Raw genomic sequence first — 22,921 nt, 5'->3', positions numbered from 1 at the left:
AAGGCAGGGGGGGTTCCTGGGTCCTGGAAGGTAGGGGGGGGGGTTCCTGGGTCATGGAAGGCGGGGGGGGGGGGTTCTTGGGTCCTGGAAGGCTGGGGGGGGGGGTTCCTGGGTCATGGAAGGCAGGGGGGGGGGGTTCTTGGGTCCTGGAAGGCTGGGGGGGGTTCCTGGGTCATGGAAGGCAGGGGGGATTCTTGGGTCCTGGAAGGCATGGGGGGTTGCTGGGTCCTGGAAGGTGGGGGGGTTCCTGGAAGGCAGGGGGGGTTCTTGGGTCCTGGAAGGCTGGGGGGGTTCCTGGAAGGCAGTGGGGGGGTTCCTGGAAGGCAGGGGGGCCTGGAAGGCTGGGGGGGGGGGTTCCCAGGTGAGTGGGGTAGAGAGGTCCTTCTGGTTCCCTGGTTGATCTGGAGCAAGGGAACATGGTAGAAAGGAAGGGTGGAGGAAGGGTGGAGGCTGAGTCTCAGTTTGTCCTTGGTGGTTCTCGTCATGCTGCTGTTGGAGTGCTATCATGAGGACAGGACGCATGTTGGCGCCGAGCAGTCTGGTCCAGTGAGACTGAATGAATGGAAGTCCTGCCAGTTCCAGAACAGGCTGACGTGGTCGATGGACTTGGTCTCGTTGGAGAAGCAGGTTGAACTGACGGCCACACAACAGTCACACTTTTGGCCCAATTTGGACGTTTTCATTTTGGGAAGTATTCTCTGTTTGTTGCCAGCAGCTTAGATATGAATGACTGTGTATTGTCGTTATGTTGAGGGCAGTACATTTACACTGTTATACAAGCTGTACACCTACAACCTGTCAACAAGTAGTTGAGAACGTGGGGAATGGATGAAGGCCATTGTGTGCGATAGGGGGAATTTAAAGATGAAAAAGAAGCATTATTAATGTGTGATACAACATGTCGGCACAAGGCTTCTTCAACTTACACGCTACGGTCTTCTCGGTAGTCTGAGACGTAAAACAATACAGAAACTTGAAGTTAACCGCTGACAAAATATTGAATGAGAACCTCCACCAAGAGAAACTGCAGACTGTCTTAAATATGGATCTGAACTCCACAGACAAAAACAAATGTATTTTGAAACCTTCAAAAAGCCTTTACTTGGTCTTGGTGTGATCGGAGGACATCAGAGCTCGCTCAGATACTTCCTGTAAAACCATCATGTTCTTCTCGTGTCCATGTTCCTGAGAGAAGAACGACAGAGCCACTACTCTGAGTCTGAGTCCTGCAGGTCGGAGGGCTCGTGGCTGCCGCCGTTGATCCGGCTGTACTGAACGACCCTGGGAGGCGAGTGTGAACAGGAGCAGAGCGGCCCGGAGAACAGGTCCTCCACCTCCTCCAGCTGAAGGCCTCCGGTCTCTGGGAGGCAGCCCAGGACGAAGAGCAGGGCCACGGCCACCAGCCCCGCGTACATGAAGAACACCCCTGGAAGAGCAACGCACTGCGGTCAGCTGGGAACCTTTGTGTGATGGTGTGGTTTGAAGTAGCAGGCACTTCCCGCTGGAGTCGTACCGTAGTATGTGAGGGACTGTGCCAGGTGGAGGAAGGTCAGAGACACGACCACGTTACAGATCCAGTTGACCCCGGCGGAGCAGGCGTTCCCGGTGCTACGTGCCCACAGGGGGTAGATCTCAGCGTTCACGGTCCAGGGTGTGGTGCCCATCCCTTCAATACACATTAGAAAGGTAATATCACCACGTCAGTGGAGAACCATGACAACACAAAATCTCTCAGCAGGTCTGGATCCCACATCCTGAAGGTCTGACCACGACACAGGAACGGCTCCTACTCCTTTCCTTCTCCGATGAACAAAGTATTTCTTTCTGAATGAATCATCGTGAGTCAATCCTACCTGGAGCGAAGAAGGCCAGGTACAGCATCAGGCCCAGGAGGACCACCCAGGAGTACGAGGTGGGACAGTAGTTAGAAGCCCAAAGAGGCCCGCCAGCGGCCTCGCTCTGATTGGAGCAGCTGGAGCAGAACCCAGAGGAGCACAGACTGCTGGTCAGCAACTTTCATCACGTTTTAGTTCAGCGATAAAGAATAAGAGGTCCTTTTGCTCGGGATAATAGAAATGTGAGGAGAGCCTCATTCAATTTAGTGTTTGCATGTAAACGTGTTCGCATCCATGCTTGACTTTGACATCATTCATTGTCAGCCGTTACTGATCCAATAATCCATCTTCACTCTGGTTGAACATCGTACACCTCGACAGAACCGGCAGAGCAAGACTGACTGAATAATTGTAACTAGCTGCAGACTGGGTGGTTGAGAATGATAAAACAAACAGTAAATACTGAAGGACTGTCAGACCTGCCGCCTGCTGGCCGACCACTGGACGCGTCGTCAACAGGAACACAGGACGAGTCCAACACTCGTGATGCGTTTTCTCGGTAACAAAATCCACAGTCAGGATCCAGAATGCAGGACTCACAGGACCTGGAATACACACATAACAGCCATCAGTAGACTGAAGCATTAACAAAACAAGGCTTTCAGTTTGTGTGTGAGTGGAGTTCTCTGGACGATCTGGTGACAGTTCTGAACGTCCATCCGCTGTACAAACACATCCAGTTCCTGATGACTGTAGCAGAACCACAACACCCAACTGTAGAGGCAGAAATACTCGCATAGACACATGAGGGCAGCTGTAGAAAAACTATTCTTCAGCTGGAGGTGCTTCCACAAATCTATATTGGGGGAAAAAACGGTGTTTCAACGGGATGTGCAGGTGTTTTAACTTGGCTTGAATGTGGCTTCAATTTCTTTCTTCATAAAATAAAATTACACAACTCGATCAATGGTGCAGAAGTTGGTTTGTGTTGTGGTGTTAGCAGAGTGTGCGCCACAAACTATCTGCAGTGTAAGAAGATAGAAAAAAAAAGGGGGATTTCAACTCTTCAAACACAACAAACATCCATTCTGGGTGTTTTCTTGCGACTTTGATATATTTGTAATAAATTCCTTCCTGGATGCTAAAGTTTGACCCGTTGAATACAAGATTACAGTTCAGATGACAAAAAGCCTTTGAAAGCTCGAGCAGCGTCCTTTGGACACCTGATCACCTTTAACATCGTACGAGAGCCACGTCAATATCCTGGAACACGGACGTTGAGCTGACATTTAGCATTTAGTCATTTCACACAAATACACATGTCAGGAACAAAACTGAAGAAAGTATGTTTGTCCTTAATTGTGTCCAGGTCATCAGGTGTGTGGAGAAATGATACTTACTCATACAGGCTGCAGGTGGAGTTTTGTGGGTGGAGGCTGACGGGTGGAGAGCTCAGAGCCGACAGCAAGAAGCCGACAGCCAATAATGAGAGGCTCAAACCAGTTCCTGTGTGACGGAGAGACAAGAACTCATTGGATCACCAAGAAGGTTCCCGGTCATCTGATAAACAATCAAAACTATCCCCATTACCTGAGCTAGTGAATTCTCATCTCACCATTAAGAGAAGATTAATACAGCCGAGCAGATTCCTTCAAACCTAAAATCACTCCCTGGAATTCACAGAGAATCCATTTTCAATCTGAAAGTAACAGTATTTGGGGGGGGGCTGGATTTATGATTTTTACACCAGAATGTACTTTTGCTATCCATCCCAATCAATGTGAGTGAACTGTTCAATCATCACTTTGTATTATTCTCACTTGCGGTCATGTGATGACAACAGCGACCACGAAACAAAACCTGAAGATTTCCTCCCATTGATGTGAACACCAGTGAAACGATGAAAAGACTGACCTATAAGGCTTCCCAGGGTCAGCTTCCTGCGGCCCACCCTCTCCACGAGACACACTCCCACCAAGGTGAACGTGAAGTTGGTGGCAGACGTGACCGCCGACAGCCAGATGGCCTGTCTGTCGCTCCGAACGCCGGCCATCTGCAGGATGGTGGCGCTGTAGTACCTGCAGGAGAGAGGCTTTCATCATGGTGCTCCGTCAAACACGTTGACGCCTCACACAGGTATGTGCAGGACACTTTCCAGCAACATCAGAGGGGACATAGTTCCTTTATATTTATTACATTTAACATTTATTCATTCCTTTTCACACAACAAAGAAAATATGTGCAAATGTGGTTCGTTGTAGGTTTTTGTGCCTTTTTCCCCCCACCAACATCAATGTGTGGACCCTGAGCTGACCCCGAGCTGACCCGGGGTGACCCCGAGCTGACCCGGGGCTCCAGCACGCTCCAGAAATAAAAAGAGAAGCTGATGTTAAAATCAAAGATTAAAACTAAAGACCTGCATCTCCCGCCTCCTCAGACAACTCCTGAATCCAGACCTGTCTGCTCTCACATTCCTATACATTTTAATGAAAAATTCAAATGAATGAAAAATACAGAATTTTTTACAAAAATAAAGTAATTTTGCTCAATCAATCCTTGGTCATGTGACCAAGTGACTCCAAATCAGTGTTGGATCATATAACTACTTATGATTGTTGAGACACACCTCGTTTATTTAGCGTTAAATGGCCTTTTGGGAAAATATTAAAATTTTTAAGAAAAATACAGTCATTTTGCTCAATAGCTCCCAGGTCATGTGACCCACTGACTCCAAATCAGTGTTGGATTGTGTAAATCAGGGGTCTCAGACGCAACACCTTTCACAATAAAACAACGAGTCTAATTTATGTGAAGAGATACTTTAGACACGTAAACTCAAAAAAAATTTCCGGATGATGACAACTTGCTTTAATCCTGAATAAAAATACAATATGCAGACACAGTTGATTGGGTTTTTTTTTTTTTGCAAATATAATAATATCTGATTTCCTTTAATATGTATATTTCAGAATAGACTGGCAAATTCTTGCAGTTACAAAAGGATCAAAAGAAGGAAAGACTTTGACATTTGTCCATATCTGCAGTTTAATATGTTCTGTTTGACTTGTTCGGCGGTCAGATCAGGTTGATGTGGCCCCTCAACTGAAATGAGTTTGACACCCCTGGTGTAACTTGTCGTGATTGTTCAGACAACATGTTGTTGAATCAGCGTTACATGGCCTTTATGGCCAGTGAGCATGGACGACGTCCGACGTGTTTTGCGGTAGCTACCTGGGAATGTGCCGATTATTTACATTTATTAACTTTTCACTTTTGTCCAACATTCATTCTTGTCTCGTGTCGAGCTCACTCTGCTTTACTGCACTTTCTGGTGGCTAAACCAAGATAAATGTTGAGCTGTTGGCTGAAAAAGGAACCGTCAAAGTCTTGCCGCGGAGAAGCTAGATGCTAATGAGCGTATGCTACGCTGTATAAAGGACATGATGGATGATCTATGGGCCAAAACTGTCCCAGAATTCGAGCTTATAATATCGGAGACTGTGAAGAGCAAAGTGACAACCGCCTCGAGTCCACGCGTGGAAAAGGTACAAAGCGAGACGATCTCGGACCTGGAGCACTCAGCTAACGAACACAATGAGTAGCTAACGGGCCTACAAGCTAACGTTGCTGCGCTCACTGCCACGGTCCGAGGGGCCCCGTCCGACAGTCTATAGCTCAGCTTCTACAAGATCTATTGGGGCTCAAGTCTAAGCCCGGGCTGGAGGAGGGTCATCGCACATTGTGCGCTAAACCAAAGGAGAACTAGATGATCTGCATTTCCCGCGGCAAATGCATGATAGTGTGAATGCTGCTGGCAAACTGTAATGCTAACTGCGGCAGGTAAACTGTAATGCTTTGTCCTGCCGGCCCGTCTCTGGTCTGGAGTGAGAGTTGAAACTTGTGCAACTTTTTGAAATGCTACCTGCGGCAGGTAGACTGTAATGCTTTGTCCTGGCGGCCCGTCACTAGTCTGGAGTGATATTTCAAACGTATGCAACTTTTTGAAAATTGTGCAACTTTTTGAAATGTTGAAAAAGTTTCAACCAGTTGAAAAAGTTTCAAAAAGTTGAACAAGTTTCAAAAAGTTGAAACAGTTTCAAAAAGTTAAGAGTTGAAAAAGTGTCAAACAGTTGAAAAAAGTGTCAAAAAGTTTCAAAAAGTAGAAAAAGTTTCAAAAAGTAGAAACATTTTCAAAAAGTAGAAAAAGTTTCAAAAAGTTGAAACAGTTAAAAAAGTTAAAAAAGTATCAAACAGTTGAAAAAGTGTCAAACAGTTGAAAACGTGTCAAACAGTTGAAAAAGTGGATTTTTTTTTTAAAAAGTTTCAAAAAGTTGAAAAAGTTGAAAAAGTGTCAACAAGTTGAAAAAGTTTCAAAAAGTTGCACAAGTTTCAAAACGTTGAAACAAAGTTGAATGGTTGAAATCGGTAAAGATTTGAAGAAGTTATAGCGAGTTAAAAAATTTCTCCATCCATACATTGGAAAAAAGTTGCACAAAAGTTGAAATATTTCAAAAAGTTGACGAGATTTGAAAAAGCTAGAACTTAGCCGGAAAGTGCCAAAAAAGTTGCACGATTTGATAAAAAGTTGCACGATTTGATATTTGAATGATTACGAACGGGTTAAGATTGCCAGAGTTTAAGCTCCCCCTTGAACTGCAACCTTATCGTGGTGGGGGAGTTTGAGCACCCGAATGACCCTCGGAGCTATGTTGCCGGGGGGCTTGCCCCCCCAGTAGGGTCTCCCAAGGCAAACAGGTCTGAGGCGACGGGTCAGACTAAAAGCAGTTCAAACCACCCCTATGGATACACACACGAGGAGCACGGAGACGTCGCCCGGTTTGGCGCAGCCGGGGCCACACCCTGGAGCCAGGCCCGGGGTGGAGGCTCGCACGCGAGCGCCTGGTGGCCGCGTTCTTGCCCGCGGGACTCGGCCGGGCTCAGCCCGAAGGGACGACGCGGGCCCCTCCTCCTCACCCTCCTGTGGACCCACCACCCACAGAGGCTGCCGTAGGGGTCGGGTGCAGTGTGGATTGAGTGGCAGTCGACGGCAGGGGCCTCGACGACCTGATCCCCGGACACGGACTCTGGCTTTTGGGACATGGAATGTGACCTCGCTGGGGGGGAAGGAGCCCGAGCTTGTGAGGGAGGTTGAGAGATACCGTCTAGATATAGTCGGGCTCACCTCCACTCACAGCTTGGACTCTGGAACCCAGCTCCTCCACAGGGGCTGGATACTCCACTTCTCTGGAGTTGCCCGCGGTGTAAGGCGGCGGGCTGGAGTGGGCTTGCTTATTGCCCCACAGCTCAGCCGCCATGTGTTGGAGTTCACCCCGGTGAACGAGAGGGTTGCGTCCCTACGCCTACAAGTAGGGGACAGGTCTCTGACTGTTGTCTCGGCCTATGCACCGAACAGCAGTTCAGAGTACCCAACCTTCTTGGAGTCCCTGGGAGGGGTGCTGGATAGTGCCCCAACTGGGGACTCCATTGTTCTCCTGGGGGACTTCAACGCCCACGTGGGCAATGACAGCGAGACTTGGAAGGGGGTGATTGGGAGGAACGGCCTCCCCGATCTGAACCCGAGTGGTGTTCTGTTATTGGACTTCTGTGCTAGTCACAGATTGACGATAACGAACACCATGTTCGAGCATAGGGGTGTCCATAAGTGCACATGGCACCAGGACACCCTAGGCCGGAGGTCAATGATAGACTTTGTGGTCGTGTCATCTGATCTCCGGCCGTGTGTCTTGGACACTCGGGTAAAGAGAGGGGCAGAGCTGTCAACTGATCACCACCTGGTGGTGAGTTGGATGCGCTGGACTGGGAGGAGGCCGGATAGACACGGCAGGCCCAAACGTGTTGTGAGGGTCTGCTGGGAACATCTGGCCGAGCCCTCCGTCCGCGCAGCCTTCAACTCCCACCTCCGGGAGAGCTTCTCACAGATTCCGAGGGAGGTTGGAGACATTGAGTCCGAGTGGACCATGTTCTCCACTTCCATTGTCGAAGCTGCTGCTCGGAGCTGTGGCCGCAGGGTCTCTGGCGCCTGTCGTGGCGGCAATCCCCGAACCCGGTGGTGGACACCGGAAGTAAGGGATGCCGTCAAGCTGAAGAAGGAGTCCTACCGGGCACTGTTAGCTCATAGGACTCCCGAGGCAATCGACAGGTACCGGCAGGCCAAGCGAGCTGCAGCCCGGGCTGTGGTGGAGGCAAAAACTCGGGTCTGGGAGGAGTTCGGAGAGGCCATGGAGGAGGACTTTCGGTCGGCCTCGAGGAAATTCTGGCAAACCGTCCGGCGCCTCAGGCGGGGGAAGCAGTTCTCCACCAACACTGTTTACAGTGGAAGTGGGGAGCTGTTGACCTCAACTGGGGATATTGTCGGGCGGTGGAAGGAATACTTCGAGGACCTCCTCAATCCCGCCACCACGTCTTCCATTGAGGAAGCAGAGACTGGGTTCTCAGAGGTGGACTCGTCCATTTCCCAAGCTGAAGTCACCGAGGTTGTTGTGAAGCTCCTCGGTGGCAAGGCACCGGGAGTGGATGAGATTCGCCCAGAGTTCCTTAAGTCTCTGGATGTGCAGGGACTGTCGTGGCTGACTCGTCTCTGCAACATCGCGTGGCGGGCGGGGACAGTACCTCTGGACTGGCAGACCGGGGTGGTGGTCCCTCTCTTTAAGAAGGGGGATCGGAGGGTGTGTTCCAACTACAGAGGGATCACACTCCTCAGCCTCCCCGGGAAAGTCTATTCCAGGGTACTGGAGAGGAGGGTCCGGCCGTTAGTCGAACCTCGGATCCAAGAGGAACAATGCGGTTTTCGTCCTGGTCGTGGAACACTGGACCAGCTCTATACCCTCCACCAGGTGCTTGAGGGTTCGTGGGAGTTCGCCCAACCAGTCCACATGTGTTTTGTGGATCTGGAGAAGGTGTTCGACCGCGTCCCCCGAGATGTCCTGTGGGGGGTGCTCCGGGAGTACGGAGTCCGGGGTCCCTTGTTGAGGGCTGTTCTGTCCTTGTATTCCCGGAGCAGGAGTCTGGTTCGCATTGCCGGCAGTAAGTCGGACCTGTTCCCTGTGCACGTTGGCCTCCGGCAGGGGTGTCCTTTATCACCGGTTCTGTTCATCATATATATGGACAGAATTTCTAGGCACAGCCGGGGGCCGGAGGGGGTCCGGTTTGGGGACCACAGAATCTCATCTCTGCTATTTGCGGATGATGTGGTTCTGTTGGCCCCATCAAGCCTGGACCTTCAGCGTGCACTGACACGGTTCGCAGCCGAGTGTGAAGCAGCTGGGATGAAGATCAGCACCTCTAAATCCGAGGCCATGGTTCTCGACCGGAAAAAGGTGGCTTGCCCCCTCCAGGTCGGTGGAGTGCCCTTGTCCCAAGTGGAGGAGTTTAAGTATCTTGGGGTCTTGTTCACGAGTGGGGGAAAGATGGAGCGTGAGATCGACAGGCGGATCGGTGCAGCGTCTGCAGTTATGCGGACGTTGTACCGGTCCGTCGTGGTGAGAAGGAGCTGAGCCAAAAAGCGAAGCTCTCGATTTACCGGTCGATCTTCGTTCCTACCCTCACCTATGGTCATGAACTGTGGGTCATGACCGAAAGAACGAGATCCCGGATACAAGCGGCTGAAATGAGCTTCCTCCGTAGGGTGGCTGGGCGTACCCTTAGAGATAGGGTGAGGAGCTCAGTCACCAGGGAGGAGCTCGGAGTAGAGCCGCTGCTCCTCCACATCGAGAGGAGCCAGCTGAGGTGGCTCGGGCATCTATTTCGGATGCCCCCCGGACGCCTCCCTAGGGAGGTGTTCCGGGCATGTCCCAGACCCAGGACACGCTGGAGAGACTATGTCTCTCGGCTGGCCTGGGAACGCCTTGGGGTGCCACCGGAGGAGCTGGAGGAAGTGTCTGGGGCGAGGGAAGTCTGGGCAACTCTGCTTGGACTGCTGCCTCCGCGACCCGGCCCCGGATAAAGCGGTAGCCAATGGATGGATGGATGGATGGAGTTTAAGCGATTCGAAAAACGTACAGAATAAACAGAATAATAATAATAAAGATTTGAATCTCAAGAGCCATGCATTCACACTAATGAGCCGCCACGTCTGAAGGTCATCAGGGTGACTCAGGTTCAAATCAGGATTAAGCTGCACATCTTCCCACATTTCACCACGGCCGTGGCCAAGTGTAGGGCGGCGTCCATCAAAGTGAAGAAGGCACTTTGATGGTGTGCTGACGCCAAATTGTGTCTGCGGTATGCGGCTGCTCCACACGTCACCATGTGGAGCGACCAGCCACGCAGGTTTGACAGCCTGGATCAGGCGTTTGTGTTTGTAAACAAAAGGCTCAAACAGACGACAAGCCCAGAGACAAACTGAGGCTGTTCGCCTCTTCCAACAGGACTAAAGCTGAACGCTGTGGGATGTTTACACACACTGTATCTCAGTGTGTCTCAAGTTAAGAGGGCTAAGTTAAGAGAGCTAAGTTAAGAGCGCTAAGTAAAGAGGGCTAAGTCAAGAGAGCTAAGTTAAGAGGGCTAAGTTAAGAGAGCTAAGTTAAGAGGGCTAAGTTAAGAGGGCTAAGTTAAGAGAGCGAAGTTAAGAGGGCTAAGTTAAGAGGGCTAAGTTAAGAGGGCTAAGTTAAGAGAGCGAAGTTAAGAGAGCGAAGTTAAGAGGGCTAAGTTAAGAGGGCTAAGTTAAGAGAGCTAAGTTAAGAGAGCTAAGTTAAGAGGGCTAAGTTAAGAGAGCGAAGTTAAGAGAGCTAAGTTAAGAGGGCTAAGTTAAGAGGGCTAAGTTAAGAGAGCGAAGTTAAGAGAGCGAAGTTAAGAGAGCGAAGTTAAGAGGGCTAAGTTAAGAGAGCGAAGTTAAGAGAGCGAAGTTAAGAGAGCGAAGTTAAGAGAGCGAAGTTAAGAGGGCTAAGTTAAGAGGGCTAAGTTAAGAGGGCTAAGTTAAGAGGGCTAAGTTAAGAGGGCTAAGTTAAGAGAGCGAAGTTAAGAGGGCTAAGTTAAGAGGGCTAAGTTAAGAGAGCGAAGTTAAGAGGGCTAAGTTAAGAGGGCTAAGTTAAGAGAGCGAAGTTAAGAGGGCTAAGTTAAGAGAGCTAAGTTAAGAGGGCTAAGTTAAGAGAGCTAAGTTAAGAGAGCGAAGTTAAGAGGGCTAAGTTAAGAGAGCGAAGTTAAGAGGGCTAAGTTAAGAGGGCTAAGTTAAGAGAGCTAAGTTAAGAGGGCTAAGTTAAGAGAGCGAAGTTAAGAGAGCGAAGTTAAGAGAGCGAAGTTAAGAGAGCGAAGTTAAGAGAGCGAAGTTAAGAGGGCTAAGTTAAGAGGGCTAAGTTAAGAGAGCGAAGTTAAGAGGGCTAAGTTAAGAGAGCTAAGTTAAGAGAGCGAAGTTAAGAGGGCTAAGTTAAGAGAGCGAAGTTAAGAGGGCTAAGTTAAGAGGGCTAAGTTAAGAGAGCTAAGTTAAGAGGGCTAAGTTAAGAGAGCGAAGTTAAGAGAGCGAAGTTAAGAGAGCGAAGTTAAGAGAGCGAAGTTAAGAGGGCTAAGTTAAGAGGGCTAAGTTAAGAGAGCGAAGTTAAGAGGGCTAAGTTAAGAGAGCGAAGTTAAGAGAGCGAAGTTAAGAGGGCTAAGTTAAGAGAGCGAAGTTAAGAGGGCTAAGTTAAGAGAGCTAAGTTAAGAGAGTCAAGTAAAGAGAGTCAAGTTAAGAGAGCTAAGTTAAGAGAGCTAAGTTAAGAGAGCTAAGTTAAGAGAGCTAAGTTAAGAGAGCGAAGTTAAGAGGGCTAAGTTAAGAGGGCTAAGTTAAGAGGGCTAAGTTAAGAGGGCTAAGTTAAGAGGGCTAAGTTAAGAGGGCTAAGTTAAGAGGGCTAAGTTAAGACACGGGACACACGTCCTCATGAGTGACGGTCAGAAGATTCAGCCAATCACCAGGAACATCAGTGGATTCATGGAACAAGCTGAGAACCTCTCAGTGGTGGAGGACCAGGGTTCCACCGACTCTCTACTCTCTTCTGCTACGTGCTACTGGGACGTAAACCTTACACTGACGTAGCTCCACACAGTGTACTGACGTAGCCCCACCAGAGCTCCACACAGTATACTGACGTAGCCCCACCAGAGCTCCACACAGTGTACTGACGTAGCCCCACCAGAGCTCCACACAGTGTACTGACGTAGCCCCACCAGAGCTCCACACAGTGTACTGACGTAGCCCTACCAGAGCTCCACACAGTGTACTGACGTAGCCCCGCCAGAGCCCCACACAGTGTACTGACGTAGCCCCACCAGAGCTCCACACAGTGTACTGACGTAGCCCCGCCAGAGCCCCACACAGTGTACTGACGTAGCCCCACCAGAGCTCCACACAGTGTACTGACGTAGCCCCGCCAGAGCCCCACACAGTGTACTGACGTAGCCCCACCAGAGCTCCACACAGTGTACTGACGTAGCCCCACCAGAGCTCCACACAGTGTACTGACGTAGCCCCGCCAGAGCCCCACACAGTGTACTGACGTAGCCCCGCCAGAGCCCCACACAGTGTACTGACGTAGCCCCTCCAGAGCCCCACACAGTGTACTGACGTAGCCCCACCAGAGCCCCACACAGTGTACTGACGTAGCCCCACCAGAGCTCCACACAGTGTACTGACGTAGCCCCACCAGAGCTCCACACAGTGTACTGACGTAGCCCCGCCAGAGCCCCACACAGTGTACTGACGTAGCCCCGCCAGAGCCCCACACAGTGTACTGACGTAGCCCCGCCAGAGCTCCACACAGTGTACTGACGTAGCCCTACCAGAGCTCCACACAGTGTACTGACGTAGCCCTACCAGAGCTCCACACAGTGTACTGACGTAGCCCCGCCAGAGCTCCACACAGTGTACTGACGTAGCCCCACCAGAGCTCCATCACACCCGACGTCTCCTTAAAGAAGGTCAGTCGTTTCACCGCTGGTTGACGGAGCAACGCTGAGTTTAACTGGATTGATGTATTTAGAGGTTTCTTGTGTAAATTATAACAAAGGTAAACATTAAGTGTTTTTTTTTTTCTTTGACATTATTTGATTTAGGCAGTGCTGGGATATATTGCCTTTAATTTCGTTTTTATTTATTAGATTTTTTTGCACTATTTAGTTATGTTTTTTAGTCGTTCTTTTGCATTGGTTCACTTGAAAAAGTAAAAACATAATTTTGCCTAAAGTAAGGTGGTTTGATCGTTCTTTCCCCCAAACCCTCTAGCCAGCAGCACTCATCAGAACGAAATTGAAAAGTGACGGCCAATCGGCAGCAGAAGCCCTGATCTGCACGTCTAATTTCTACTGTCCAGCTGACTGCAGGTCAAACTGGGCCGACAGCGTCTCCTCTGTGTTCAGAGGCCACTCACATGACGGTGTTGATCCCAGACAGCTGCTGAAACATCTGCAGGCCACAACCCACAATCAGAGCTTTGCGAGTGGGACCATGGCGGAGGATTCGTAAAACAACCAGGCCCCCTGAACAAACACAAACGGAGACAATTCCTCTCAGTGCAGCAAGGATTCACGAGTGACGGCTGTTTTTAATAGAGTGAAGTCCTTTACCTGCGCCCGCCACCTCCTTCTCCTCCTCCACGTTGGCCTGGATGCTGTCGTACTCCTGTTTAATGTCCCGGCCTCCTCTGATCCTGCTCAGGACCCGGCGGGCCTCGGGGCCCCGGCCCCTCTGGAGGAGCCAGCGGGGGCTCTCTGGCAGGAAGAGGAAGCTGAAGAACTGCAGAGCGGCGGGGACGACGGACAGACCCAGCATGTACCTGAGAGCAGACACATGGAGGCGGGAGGTTGGGGCAGCGGCTTCAGAAGTCGTGTCGTCGGTCACCGGGGCGTACCTCCACCCGTCACGCTTCAGATAGCTGAAAGCCCCGTCGACCACGCTGGCCACGAACTGGCCCCCGGTGATGAACAGGGAGTTGACGGTGACGAGCTGGCCTCGGAGGTGGGGGGGGGAAACCTCCGCGATGTACACAGGGACCGTCATGGACGCCACGCCTGATGAGAAGAACAAACCTTCACGTCCACCGTCTTCACGCAGTCACACAACGCCAGCCTGCAGACGGACCAGCACACCACGCTGTTCCCTTTCAGAAGTCAGACAACATACGATGTGAGCACCTCATCAGGAACACCGGTTCAACTCCTCATCTACTGCCGCCTGTGCTACAGCCTCATGTCAGCAGCCCCGTGTTCCTGCATGGAGGCGTGATGAAGATGGAACGCCCGACTGAGCAGGAAACATGGAACCTTCATGGTTGTTGGTCAGACTCCTGATGGACTTTTCACACACAGCCATGCAGGTTTGAACACCGCAGGAGAGACTTTGTGAACATTTCCAAAAGGGCGAAGCTGAAAAATGACGGCCTTCTACAGCAGCAGTAGAAATCACACTGCAGTCAGCCAGGAATCACAAGATGCTGCTACAATTCACACAGAACCACCAAAGCTGGACCAGAGGACTGGACCAGTAAAGGTGTGAGGACCCACAGATGGACCAACCAAGAGAAAGAAGACATGTTACATGCTTTGCAAAGAGTCCAGCAACAAGAACCATCCGGGAATCAGGTGAGGCTTTTTTCTTTGGCATGCTTTTTTTTTCCATTAAAATTTTTTAATTAATCAGAATAGGAGGATGAATTTATGAATTATTTTTAATAAACTCTCTTTATGTTTTGTTAGGAACCAATTAAAAACTGTTAAACAGACTTTAGTGCAAAACTACAAGTGTAAGAGCAGAAACGTTCTATGAAGACCAACAGGTTCACTAGAACTCACACTTAAATGAGCAAGATAACAGCTTTTAATGCCCGTCGATCAGGAGCCCCATTTAAAATACATTGCCCACATTCTCCTGCAAAGCGTTTGTTTCATTAAATCACAAAGTTTGCGTAGGAAGCGGCGTATGCATCTTTCAGGACCTGTTTTGTGTGGAAGCATCTTTTATAGCTGAGGCCTAAACTGTATGTTACAATATGAAAACGATAAAGAGCTCGATTGTGCAAAAATAAGGGACCACCTGCTGTGAGGAAGCGTGCCAGGTATGAAGTTTGTTCCACTATATTCACATATTCACAAGCCCTGAATCTTTTTTTTAATTAAAAAACGACATTTTTAAATACATTACAGTCATTCCAATGTGCATTTATAGAGAAAATAGAAAAGCCCAACATCCACATGAGCAGCAGGTTTGTTTGTGACTGTGGAAAGGAAAACTCTCTAACAGGGAGAAACTTTGTAGAAACCAGAGTCAGAGGTGGAGGAGAGGAGAGGAGAGGAGAGGAGAGGAGAGGAGAGGAGAGGAGAGGAGAGGAGAGGAGAGGAGAGGAGAGGAGAGGAGAGGAGAGGAGAGGAGAGGATAAGAGGAGAGGAGAGGATAAGAGAGGAGAGGATAAGAGGAGAGGATAAGAGGAGAGGAGAGGATAAGAGGAGAGGATAAGAGGAGAGGAGAGGATAAGAGAAGAGGAGAGGATAAGAGGAGAGGAGAGGATAAGAGGAGAGGAGAGGATAAGAGGAGAGGAGAGGATAAGAGGAGAGGAGAGGATAAGAGGAGAGGAGAGGATAAGAGGAGAGGAGAGGATAAGAGGAGAGGAGAGGATAAGAGGAGAGGAGAGGATAAGAGAGGAGAGGATAAGAGAGGAGAGGAGAGGATAAGAGGAGAGGATAAGAGGAGAGGAGAGGAGAGGATAAGAGGAGAGGAGAGGATAAGAGGAGAGGAGAGGATAAGAGGAGAGGAGAGGATAAGAGGAGAGGAGAGGAGAGGAGAGGATAAGAGGAGAGGAGAGGATAAGAGGAGAGGAGAGGATAAGAGGAGAGGAGAGGATAAGAGGAGAGGAGAGGAGAGGAGAGGATAAGAGGAGAGGAGAGGATAAGAGGAGAGGAGAGGATAGGATAAGAGGAGAGGAGAGGATAAGAGGAGAGGAGAGGAGAGGAGAGGAGAGGATAAGAGGAGAGGAGAGGATAAGAGGAGAGGAGAGGATAAGAGAGGAGAGGAGAGGATAAGAGGAGAGGAGAGGAGAGGAGAGGATAGGATAAGAGGAGAGGAGAGGATAGGAGGAGAGGAGAGGATAAGAGAGGAGAGGAGAGGATAAGAGGAGAGGAGAGGATAAGAGGAGAGGAGAGGATAAGAGGAGAGGAGAGGATAAGAGGAGAGGAGAGGAGAGGATAAGAGGAGAGGAGAGGATAAGAGAGGAGAGGAGAGGATAAGAGAGGAGAGGAGAGGATAAGAGGAGAGGAGAGGATAAGAGGAGAGGAGAGGAGAGGAGAGGATAAGAGGAGAGGAGAGGATAAGAGGAGAGGAGAGGATAAGAGGAGAGGAGAGGAGAGGATAAGAGGAGAGGAGAGGATAAGAGAGGAGAGGAGAGGAGAGGAGAGGAAAGAGAGATAGACTTGGTGAGGAGATACTTACAATACCCTTGTTAGTGCTACATACTTTTTTTTCTTTTTAATAATACATTAATCACAGTGATCTAAATATTTTCCAACTGCCATGAGATGAAACCAGCCTGAGCAACAACAGAGCAAAAAAACAAAATAATCACAACAATGATAACAAAGACAAAAACAAAAGGACATAAAACAAAGAACAAAAACAAACAAACAAAAACAACAACAACATGATTTTGATAATTGACAGAATAGCAGAAAATAAGAAAAATCAGCAGCAAATCTCATCAATGAGGAGTGGAAGTGTGTGTGTGTGTGTGTGTGTGGTTTGTCCTCTGGATGTGAATGGAACTGTTGTGGGGGCACGAGGCCACCAGGGCCGGACGCTGCCACTCCGGTACCCAGCGACCCCCCCGGACCCAGGGAGGCCCCGACAAACCCCCCCGGAGAGCCACGCCCCGACAAACCCCCCCGGAGAGCCACGCCCCAACAAACCCCCCCAGAGAGCCACGCCCCGACAAACCCCCCCGGAGAGCCACGCCCCGACAAACCCCCCCGGAGAGCCACGCCCCGACAAGCCCCCCCGGAGAGCCACGCCCCGACAAACCCCCCCCCAGAGAGCCACGCCCCGACAAACCCCCCCGGAGAGCCACGCCCCGACAAACCCCCCCAGAGAGCCACGCCCCGACAAACCCCCCGGAGAGCCACGCCCCGACAAACCCCCCCAGAGAGCCACGGCCCAACAAACCCCCCCAGAGAGCCACGCCCCGACAAACCCCCCCAGAGAGCCACGCCCCGACAAACCCCCCCAGAGAGCCACGCCCCGACAAACCCCCCCGGAGAGCCACGCCCCCGACAAACCCCCCCGAAGAGCCACGCCCCCGACAAACCCCCCCGAAGAGCCATGCCCCGACAAACCCCCCCGGAGAGCCACGCCCCCGACAAACCCCCCCGGAGAGCCACGCCCCTGACAAACCCCCCCGGAGAGCCACAAGCCTTAATCTACCCGGCGGTTGACGACCTGTAAAGTGTTGTGGGAGGCGGCGCGGCCCCCCAGACAAGAACTCACCGATGCCCAGCCCGACCACGATCCTCCCGACCAGCAGGACCCCGCGGCCGGGGGCCAGACTCAGGACGAGCCCCCCCACGGTGAAGGTGAAGCTGGCCAGCAGGATGCTGGCCCTGCGGCCCAGCCGGCCGTTCAGGGCGCCGCCGGCCAGCGAGGCCAGGGCGGCGGCCGCCACGGTGCTGGACACCAGCAGCTCCTGCCACAGGGGGGTCAGGCTCATCTCTCGCTTCAGGAGCAGCATGGCGCCGGACACCACCCCCGTGTCGTAGCCGAACAGGAACCCCCCCAGGGCGGAGCTGAAGGCCAGCACGTACACCAAGGCTGGCGTGGGGGCGGCCGGCTCAGGGCGGCTCCCACCGGACGGCCGGGACGGGGGGGACGGGGGGGACGGGAGGGACGGGGGGGACGGGGGGGACGGGGGTCCCAGGAGGCGCCGCTCTCCATCCTCAGCCTCTGGAAGTCTCTTGCTGGTCATTGGGTGGCGTCCAGGTCAGGCTGCAGTCATAGTGGCCTGGTGGTGGACAGAGAAGCTGCACTCAGAACTCAAACTACTTCCTGAGGTCGTCGTGGACACACGTGTCGTCCCGGGAGTGTGAACTAGGGAGCTTGATAACACTTTTAACATCCGATACGATGCTGCAGCCTTGAGGGTCGGTCGATTGTTTTTGTCACTCTAAAACTTGTTAATAATACGTGGATGTAATTTGCTTGACGCTGACGTCTAAAAACATCACGTTCACTGAACAACTATTCTGGTCCCTAAAATTGTTATTATCTGTATTATTGTTATTATTATTATATAATGCCTACTTCTAATGGCTCTGCCACTGCACCTTACTATTTCTTTATCTTGCTTTTATCTCCTGCTTTTATCTAAGTGCCCATGATCCGTTCTGTGTTTTACTTTATGTCTTATACCCAGATATTTACATTTTTTAATTTTTTACTTTCTTCTATTCTATTGTATTTTATAATATTCGTATGTACCAGATTGCTGCAACAAAACAATTTCCCTTCGGGGATGAATAAAGTAAATATCTATCTATCTATCTATCCATCCATCCATCCATCCATCCATCCATCCAAAGGTTAGGGTTAGGGTCTAAAAGAAAGAAGGATCATATGTGACCACAGAAGTCAAGTGTAACTGATCTGGCTTTATTAAAAAGTAAAGCTCACAGCTTGTAACAGTATTTGTAAACACAACAGACCAGCTGCACCATTCAAATGTTTGAAATAAAATAAAAGTGCAACTTGGTGCAAATATTTCAATTAAAATAAAATAATTCCAGTGTATAAACAGAAAAGTCATATTGTCCCTCAATGACATTGCAAAGCTCCAATACAGAATTTGATGAATGAAGATAAAATGATGGCCCCCCCACTAGGATCCTGTAGGAAGATGGAAGTGACTCGTGGCTCCTTGAGACACACAATCAAAAGAAAACAACTGTGGGCTGCACACCTGAGGCCTGCACTACCAAGTGTGATCAACATGTCCAGGATCTGTTTCCTGGTTGATCCAGATGTGATCTGACCACCGTCACTACGGAGCAGGTCATCACCTCTCTAGTTCAACCCAGACCACGTGGGAAAGGGGCGGAGTTTGCAGCGTCTGACCAATCACTGATGACTGAAGGAGCAGCTATTGTCTGATGAGATGAAGAATTAAAACACGTCCACCAGACTAAAATCAACCCTGCTGCTGCAGCCAAAGCCTGAAGCTGCAACAACGAATCGATAAAATTCGATTATTAACAGTGTTGGCAACGAATTTCATCATTGATTCGTTGAGTCGATTTATGCGCCACTCGCCATGTTGCGGAGCCGTTTACTTCACCTGGAGTTTTGTCAAAGCTGGAATAAAGTTAAAATAAAGTGAACAGAGCGAGACTGAGGCAGAGTGGAGGCGGGACAATAGAACCTGTGAGAGACACCCTGTCCTGGACCACACGTCACTGAGCACCGGCACACATTTAACTGTTAACACACCTGATGAGGACAACCTGCCTGATGAGGACAACCTGCCTGAGGAGGACAACCTGCCTGATGAGGACAACCTGCCTGACGAGGACAACCTGCCTCATGAGGACAACCTGCCTGACGAGGACAACCTGCCTGATGAGGACAACCTGCCTGACGAGGACAACCTGCCTCATGAGGACAACCTGCCTGAGGAGGACAACCTGCCTGATGAGGACAACCTGCCTGACGAGGACAACCTGCCTCATGAGGACAACCTGCCTGACGAGGACAACCTGCCTGATGAGGACAACCTGCCTGACGAGGACAACCTGCCTCATGAGGACAACCTGCCTGACGAGGACAACCTGCCTCATGAGGAGAACCTGCCTGAGGAGGACAACCTGCCTGATGAGGACAACCTGCCTGATGAGGACAACCTGCCTGATGAGGACAAGCTGCCTGAGGAGGACAACCTGCCTGAGGAGGACAACCTGCCTGACGAGGACAACCTGCCTGACGAGGACAACCTGCCTGACGAGGACAACCTGCCTCATGAGGACAACCTGCCTGATGAGGACAAGCTGCCCCATGAGGACAACCTGCCTGACGAGGACAACCTGCCTGATGAGGACAACCTGCCTGATGAGGACAAGCTGCCCCATGAGGACAACCTGCCTGACGAGGACAACCTGCCTGACGAGGACAACCTGCCTGACGAGGACAACCTGCCTGACGAGGACAACGGACAGGTTTTCCTGGGACATTTCAAGCTGAGTGACACTAAAACGGCCAAATACTGATTATCATCATCTTGAGACGTTGTGGTGTCAGGAGAAAGAATATTTGACTTTCCCTTCACAGCAGAGGACATAAGACCTGTGGACCAACACCCACCAAGAGGCTCCACCTGGTCCCACCAAGCAAGGAGCTTATATAGGGTTTATACAAGTTTTTGTTTTTGACATTTCATTGTATTTTGCACTAAAATGTTTCATCAAAACTAAGTTTATGTTGAGATTGTAATTATTTTCAGTTCTAACTGTTTGATCTTGCAAAAATATAGACAATTTCATTCCAGACACTGTGACCACAACACAGAAAAACCTTGAAGTGTAAATTTAAAGGTTGTTATAGTAATATTTGACCAGTCTGGTCACTCAGGATGAACCTGGACCGTATGTGGTCCCTGAAGTACTTTAAATCTTATTTAATAATTATCTTATATATGTAGATATATTGTATACATCTTTGTATTGGTTCAGTTATGTGCTTTTAAATAATCTGAACATATTTGATGTTTGGCTCGTTCAGTATCAACTGGTCCTATAATTTTATTTATTTTTTTAACCGATTCATCGAAAAAAATTATCGCCCGATTAATCGATTATTAAAAGAATAGTTAGTTGCAATAATTACTAACAGTAATTTGCTCCAGGTTTAACATCAGTTTGCTCTAAATCTCTACCGTATGTTTTTTAAATATTGCTTGTAGCAACAAAGGAGCATGTCTGGTATTGTAATAAAGTGAAATTAGGTATAATCCTGTAAAGACTTCTTTTCATGGCAAATTGAAAACAGACGAGAGGCTTTTATTTTGAAGGGTTAATTTTCACTGTTGTGTCCGTACACTGATATTTCATTCTGTCTATCAATCTCTCCATCCGTCCGTCTCTCATCGCTGCTTTCCGGGCTTTTATTTTGAAGGGTTTATTTTCACTGTTGTGTCCGTACACTGATATTTCATTCTGTCTATCAATCTCTCCATCCGTCCGTCTCTCCATCGCTGCTTTCCGGGCTTTTATTTTGAAGGGTTAATTTTCACTGTCGTGTCCGTACACTGGTATTTCATTCCGTCTATCAATCTCTCCATCCGTCCGTCCCTCTATCGCTGCTTTCCGGGCTTTTATTTTGAAGGGTTTATTTTCACTGTTGTGTCCGTACACTGATATTGCATTCCGTCTATCAATCTCTCCATCCGTCCGTCCCTCTATCGCTGCTTTCCGGGCTTTTATTTTGAAGGGTTTCCTTTCAGTGTTGTGGCCGTTAGCTCGCTTGTATTTTACCGTAAAGACTCTACTAAAGTCACAGCAAACGTCAAGCGCGCGCTCACGTGACGGCAGGAGCAGCAGCGGGATGCGCGTTGTGTCAACATCCCTCCGTCAGAGTCCTTTAACTGGAGGAACTCGTCCTGTCGGAACGTCTTCTGGATCTAAACGAGCCAAACAATGGCGACCTGCTGCGTTTGTGATTCATGTCGGTAACAGAGGAGGGTGTCACTCACTTTCGCGTGTCCCTGCTGGGATCAGAAGCACCGCCGTGGTCGTGTTGACGTCCGCGGCTCAGGCGCAGCCAGGAAGTGTCAGTCTTGGATCACGTGATCTTCCTCACAGAGGGACACGCCCACTTCCGGTCACCTGTTGCCTGCAGAGACATGCGGGACAAACGGTCAAGCTTTCTTCCATTAAAAAACACCCGCATTTTACGGTGGCCCCGAAGTGCTAACCACAACAACAAATCATCAAACACAACAACAAATTGGGAAAAAAACAACACAAGTGAAAAAACACAGAGACATTGAGTTAAAGGGAACAGGAGATGGTCTGATTGGACGACGGGACAGTAGGTCATTTCGCTTGTGGCGCGTTTAGTCTGGAGGAGAAAATACCTGGAAGGAAGGAGGAACAGGGTTTTTTCCAAGCTGCGAGAAAGACTTGGTGGAGGAGTCAACAAACTTTGCCATGTTTTGAAATTCGTGCTTCAGGCAGAATAACTTCCGGTTCAAAGGCTGAAAGGCTCCGTCGTCCAATCAGAGAGCTCGTCTGCTGCTCTTCCTTTGAAGTTAATGCTGTTGTGTTTTTTCATTTGCTGTTGTGTTTTTCAATTTGTTGTTGTGTTTAGTGATTTGTTGTTGTATTTACATCCGAAAGTCAAACTTAGGCCGGCAACCTCTGAGACATATAAGAATAAATACATATTATTATAAAATAATACATTGATACTCAGCTGCAAATCATGTTCAAAATGTAAAATGAAAATCACACCACTTGAAAACTTACTGAACTAATTTTTGACTTATTTTCAAAATTGAAGCTAATGTTGATGAGATGATTTTATGCAAACCGTCTTCAAGTTTTATTATTCAAGTTATTCCAGTTTGTTCAAGACATATGAAAATCCTCCTCCAACACTTTGAGAATGACAGAAGAGCCATATCCACACAGTAAATCCTCAATCAAACACTGACATTCATCACCATACTGCTGCTACTAAACGGGAAAGGTAGTCAGGTGCACACCCTATATGTCAATAACAATAATCCTGATGTTGAATGTGTTAATAATGAGAGTTTGTTTGTATATTTTTCTTCCTTCAGAACTGAATTTAGCAGAGGCACATAGTCTTTGCACGAACGTGTTGCAACTAAAAACGTGCAGATAGAGCATCCACAATTATTTTGATTTGTAACAAAAAAAGTTAAAATATAGAAGTAAAAATTTCAAAAATGTCAAAGTCATGTAAATTAAATGTACATTGGGGACATAGAAGACATTTAGATTAAAACAACATTTTACAATACTGACCATTTACACGCTGACTCATTCTTCACTAATTTCAAAGCTTCAGCAAATAAGCTTACATCATTTTTTCAGTAAATTATATTTGTTTTGGT

The 22,921-nt window shown here is 49.2% G+C and overlaps 1 protein-coding gene across 1 annotated transcript; it reads right to left on the bottom strand.

Moving 5' to 3' along the window:
• Positions 1-202: 202 nt before the first annotated feature.
• LOC308136183 (proton myo-inositol cotransporter-like) lies at positions 203-21,621 on the bottom strand. Its single transcript, XM_080504423.1, has 11 exons — positions 21,533-21,621; positions 17,287-17,797; positions 13,670-13,829; positions 13,386-13,594; positions 13,190-13,298; positions 3,750-3,913; positions 3,236-3,341; positions 2,315-2,440; positions 1,854-1,972; positions 1,514-1,666; positions 203-1,426 (listed from the first exon to the last, which is right to left on the bottom strand). The coding sequence occupies exons 2-11, from the start codon at positions 17,759-17,761 to the stop codon at positions 1,209-1,211; spliced, it is 1,839 nt and encodes a 612-aa protein (XP_080360549.1). The 5' UTR covers positions 17,762-17,797; positions 21,533-21,621; the 3' UTR covers positions 203-1,208.
• Between the last annotated feature and the right edge of the window lie 1,300 nt (positions 21,622-22,921).

This window comes from Blennius ocellaris, assembly GCF_963422515.1.
Source record: "Blennius ocellaris genome assembly, chromosome: 11".
In the NCBI taxonomy this organism is placed as follows: Eukaryota; Metazoa; Chordata; class Actinopteri; order Blenniiformes; family Blenniidae; genus Blennius; species Blennius ocellaris.
Note: the sequence above shows the minus strand (reverse complement) of the source record. Positions and strands in the feature narration are given on the sequence as shown.

Coding starts and splice junctions, on each gene's coding strand:
- LOC308136183 (XM_080504423.1), bottom strand. CDS start 17,761: ATGACCAGCAAGAGACTTCCAGAGGCTGAGGATGGAGAGCGGCGCCTC. Junction 13,299..13,385: donor GAAGGAGGTGGCGGGCGCAG/GTAAAGGACTTC, acceptor GTGTTTGTTCAG/GGGGCCTGGTTGTTTTACGA. Junction 2,441..3,235: donor TCCACCTGCAGCCTGTATGA/GTAAGTATCATT, acceptor TGTGTATTCCAG/GTCCTGTGAGTCCTGCATTC.